A 4,793-nucleotide genomic window follows, 5' to 3' on the forward strand; every position below is an offset into this window, starting at 1 on the left:
AGAGAGAGAGAGAGAGAGAGAGAGACAGAGAGAGGAGGACAGAGAGAGAGAGGAGGACAGAGACAGACGGAGAGAGGAGGACAGAGACAGACGGAGAGAGACAGAGAGAGGAGGAGGACAGAGACAGAGGGAGAGAGACAGAGAGAGGAGGACAGAGACAGAGAGGAGGACAGAGAGAGACAGAGAGGAGGACAGAGACAGAGACAGAGAGGAGGACAGAGACAGAGAGAGAGAGAGAGAGAGAGAGACAGAGAGAGGAGGACAGAGAGAGAGAGGAGGACAGAGACAGACGGAGAGAGACAGAGAGAGGAGGACAGAGACAGAGAGGAGGACAGAGACAGAGACAGAGAGGAGGACAGAGACAGAGAGAGAGGAGGACAGAGACAGAGAGGAGCATGTATGTATAGTTTTGATGTAAATCAGAGGACATCCAGAATAAAATCAAACTTGTTTGAAGAATAAAGTTGCTGTGAAATCCCTCCACCCCGGAAAAAGACAGATTGAGTTAAAAACACTAAATAATATTCGTGTTTAACTGATCCGTCTACGTGTCTTGCTGCAGAACAGGTGAGGCGTCCAGGATCTGTTGCCATGGAGACACACCCAGGTAAGAAGAGAACCTGGAGTTACCTGCTTCACACAGACACCTCTTACTGGTCCTCCTGCTGGTCCTGCAGGGAGGTTCTGGTTCTGAGTCGGGTGTATTTCACACACACTCACACACACGAGTAAGAAAAAGAAGGAGGAGCCTGTGGACAACATACCGCTTGTGTTGTTATGACTTTCTAACAAACAGTTTGTCTCCTCATCAGTCCATTTAAAGGCTTCTATAACCCTCTTATTTTCAAAGGGTGGGGTGTGGTGGGGGGGTGATGGTGATGATGATGGTGCAGTCCTGTCAATCAATACACAAAGCCCCGCCCCTCTCAGCACAGCCCCACCCTCTCCATACCAGCAGTCCTGAAAACAGAAACTGTCCGTTTTTATTCCTTCCCCGTCGTTTCCTCCCCCCGTCAGATTCAGTCCATCAGTGATACACACACACACACACACACTTCACAAACATGAGTCCCTTTCAGTGTGTGTGTGCGCATCGGGGGAGGAGGGGGGGACAAAACCGTCCTTCCATGTGGGGGAGAGGGCTCAGTCCAACAGTCCTTCATTTCTGTAATTTACCTTACAGAAAACCAGGAAAAAGACCCCCCAGCACAGCAGTCCTGATGCCCCGCCCCCAGCCACACCCACTCAACACCTCTCTGAACCCCCCCTCACCCCTCCTCCATCAGTCCAGCCTTTGTCCTTTCTGCTTTTACTCTGAAAGGGTCAGCCACAGTCCGACTAAACGCCAAACTTTCATTTTTAAACTTCTGAAGGACCAAAATCCTGAAAGACAAAGAGCTTCAAAGACAAATTTAACAACAAGAAATAAAAAAAGGAACTTGTTTTTCCTCAGCTGTCGGGATGAAGTTAAATCTGAAAACTAAACGAATTGAAGAGAATCTAACATCAACTCATCACGCCGCTCAGGATTTCTACTTCCTGCCTGACTCAGATCTCAACCAGACGCAGAGCAGGCGCGGCTCCGGTGACGACTCCAGGAAACACAACAACAACCAGAGAACCAGCCTCAGGAAGCTAGCCGCCGGCTAACAGCAGCGACCGTCTCCTTGGTCCGGTAGCAGGTGGCGCCGTGGTCACAGCAGCAGAAGAAGAACAGGAAGCAGGTGAAGGAGCTTGATGATTGGCTAACCTTCCCGGTTCACGCAGTGGTGGTCGGCCACGGGGCCGCGGCTCCGATGGCGTTTCGCGCTTGTGACGAATGCGGCGAGCCACCTGGTGAACGTCCACGCTCTCGTCCAATGGGAACAGGGCGCAGAGCTGAGCGCCAACATCTGGTTGGATCTCCTGGACAACAAACAATCCAACGAGATCAACGAGGAAATCCTAAAATAGTCCCAGAAGCAACCAAGGTGAGCTCACCTGGCCGTCTCGTCCGATTTTAACTGGCTTGCCGTCGTTCCAGGGGTTGGACAGGTGGGCGGTCTTAATGAAAGGAAGCTCCCGCCTGCAGACAGGAAGAAGAACACAGAACTTTCTGCCATCAAACAGGTCAGAACCTGTCCTAACTCAGAACCATGCTGGGTTCAGGGGGTGAGCTCAGTTCATCTCTTCCTCTGCTTGATTTAAAGGGATAATCTGCTGATTTTGTCTCAGTTATCAGCCGTGACTCAGAGTTTTGACTTTCCAGGCTAGGCTAACGGTTAGCCAAACAGGGGCCACTTTCTTCTTCTTCAGGCATATAAAAGTCAGAAACAACAAACTGTGTGAAAGAACGCTGCTGTGGATCATATGAAACCGCTACACTTCAGCATGTTGCCTTTTTCCAACCAGAGATAAACTTCCCAAATACTTCAGTAATACTCTGGTGGTACTCTGGTAGTACTCTGGTGGTACTCTGGCGTTTTTATACCAAACTGTCAAAGCGTTTCTTCTTCTTCAGGCCGGAGCTGCTCACCTGCAGAGCCAGTCGATCTTGAAGACTCCTCCCAGCATCTTGGCGTTCATGCCAGCAGGAAGAACCCAATGAATCGGAGAACCGCCGTGATAAGACTCCGACGCCAAACGGGCCAAACCTGATGAGCAGACAGCCGAGACAACGAGCCGATTAAAGTGAGGAGAAACAAGAAGGACTCTGGCTGAGGAAGGATCCGATGTTTGTACCTTGGAACTTCCCGCTCTCCCTGACAGAGAAGATCAGAATGACGCTCCGAGCCGAGCGGAACGCTCCGTTCAGCTTCTTCTCGTTCACGGGCAGCGTGGACCAAACGCCCTGCACACCGCAGACACGCCACAAGGTTATCTGCAGCCGAGGAACGGGGGACACTACACGGAACGACGGGAGAACATCGACACGGAACGACGGGAGAACATCGACACGGAACGACGGGAGAACAACGACACGGAACGACGGGAGAACATCAGCAGGAGAACATCAGCGGGAACAACGGGAGAACATCAGCGGGAACGACGGGAGAACATCGACGGAAACAACAGGAGAACATCGACCGGAACAACAGGAGAACATCAACGGAAACAATGGGAGAACCTCGACGGGAGAACATCGAAATGACAACAGAAAGTCAGGAACAACGGGAACCCTACCTTAGCTTTAGCCAGGGAAACGTTCTCGTGGTTGTTGCTCTTGATAAGGAAGAACCGAGCGTCTCGCAGGATGTAGCGCAGTTTGCTGGTGGGATCTGCGATGACATCACATGTTTCTGTTACCGGGTCAGAACCACAGAACCGGCTCCGTAAACGTTCTGTGTGAGTTCTCTTACTCTCCATGCGTTTTCGAACAGCTCGAACTGAAGATGACAACTTCTCCCGCTTCTTCTCAGATCCTTTCAAAATAAAAGCACATGATTGACTTCAGAGTACCGTTCAGCTGATTGGGAAATAAACAGAGCGCACCATGGTTGCCATGGTTACCTGAGGCCTCGGAGGCGGAGCCTGAGCGCACTGACTCGCCTTCGTCAGAGAAACTAACAGAGGAGGCGGAGCGTGAATCTCCAGCCTCACTCCGAGTGTCGTAGTCGTTTCCCTCGCCGCCACCACGACGCTCATCGTATTCCTCCTCTTCCTCCTCCTCCTCGTCCTTTTCTCCTTCCTCCTCCACCTCCTCCTCCTCCTCCATCCCCTCCTCGTCCTCCTCCTCCTCGTCCTCCTCTTCTTCCTGATCCTCCTCCTCTTCCTCCTCTACATGGGAGGCAGCAGGGGAGGAACTACCTGATGCCTGCTCTGAGCCATACTCTGCCTCTTCTTCTGACTGGTTGTCATCATTGCGAGGGGAGGGGCTTGCCCGCCGCTCATCACGCCGCAGCTTCTAAAGACAAACAGGAAGTCAGTGTATTTGGCTGAGACCCTCTGCAACAATAAGTATACATGGTTACTGTGAGCAGTAATACCCGACTCAGACCCTCCAGGCCCCGTTGGGACTCTCTGCGCCGTGCGTCCTCCCCGCCACGGCTCCGAGGCCCCTCCCGGACTACCCGCCGTCCCTTTCGATCGTCATAGTAGTCGTGGCGGTAGGTGGTGACGTGGTGGCTTCGAGGGCTGGACGCCTTCTTAGAGGATGACCCCAGAGGTCTCTTAATGGAAGATGATGATCTGGAGGGGGTGTGGCCCGATGAGGGGCGGAGTCTCTTTAGATCCTGGCTGTTCGAGCGCTCGCTCTTCCTTTTTGTTCCTGAGAGACAAGAGACAAACAACTGTAGTACTACCACAGTACCGTCTAAAACTGTCAGATACCAGGAACTGTAATACTGACTGAGGTACTAACTGTGGTACTTCTGTTGTACTGCCTTGGTACTCTGTCTGTGTACTGTGGTACTGATTGTAGTACCTTTGTAGGACTGACTGCAGTACTGACTGTGGTATTTCTGTAGTACTGATGCTAGTACTGCCTGTGGTACAGAGTAATATCTCTGTAGTACTGACAATAAATGTATCCAGAGAGACAACATTATTATTCCTCACTCTGAGCTATCTGAAGTGGATTGTGGACAGTACTGTGTGCAGTACAAGTACCTTTCTTGTCACTGATGTCCCGCTCGGTCTCAGGGTTGTAGAGCTCGTCGTCCTGATCTGGAGCTTCAGTCAGTAAATCCTCCAGAACGTTGAGTTCTCCGTCTGAAACAGTGAGAAAAACAGTGTCTTTCTCTGGAACCACCTTGTTACTGAAAAGTGCGATAAATAAATTTGACTTGACTCAGAAATTCTTCAGAAAACAGTTT

General features: G+C 51.2%; 1 protein-coding gene across 2 annotated transcripts in view; it reads right to left on the minus strand.

Annotated features, from left to right (window-relative positions):
* Nucleotides 1-4,793, minus strand: part of ythdc1 (YTH domain containing 1) — an 11,160-nt gene that overhangs the window by 3,015 nt on the left and 3,352 nt on the right. Inside the window, exons 2-10 of one of the 2 annotated variants that reach the window (XM_037979412.1) lie at nucleotides 4,588-4,689; nucleotides 3,966-4,246; nucleotides 3,490-3,880; nucleotides 3,339-3,401; nucleotides 3,163-3,257; nucleotides 2,722-2,830; nucleotides 2,516-2,633; nucleotides 1,981-2,065; nucleotides 1,751-1,905 (exon numbers count right to left, since the gene is read on the minus strand). In XM_037979412.1, coding sequence (XP_037835340.1) covers nucleotides 1,751-1,905; nucleotides 1,981-2,065; nucleotides 2,516-2,633; nucleotides 2,722-2,830; nucleotides 3,163-3,257; nucleotides 3,339-3,401; nucleotides 3,490-3,880; nucleotides 3,966-4,246; nucleotides 4,588-4,689 — 1,399 coding nt within the window. Of the gene's footprint in view, nucleotides 1-1,750; nucleotides 1,906-1,980; nucleotides 2,066-2,515; nucleotides 2,634-2,721; nucleotides 2,831-3,162; nucleotides 3,258-3,338; nucleotides 3,402-3,489; nucleotides 3,884-3,965; nucleotides 4,247-4,587; nucleotides 4,690-4,793 lie in introns of both variants that reach the window. The other variant, XM_037979411.1, reaches the window with a different exon arrangement.

This window comes from Kryptolebias marmoratus, linkage group LG14 (assembly GCF_001649575.2).
Source record: "Kryptolebias marmoratus isolate JLee-2015 linkage group LG14, ASM164957v2, whole genome shotgun sequence".
Lineage (NCBI taxonomy): Eukaryota > Metazoa > Chordata > Actinopteri > Cyprinodontiformes > Rivulidae > Kryptolebias > Kryptolebias marmoratus.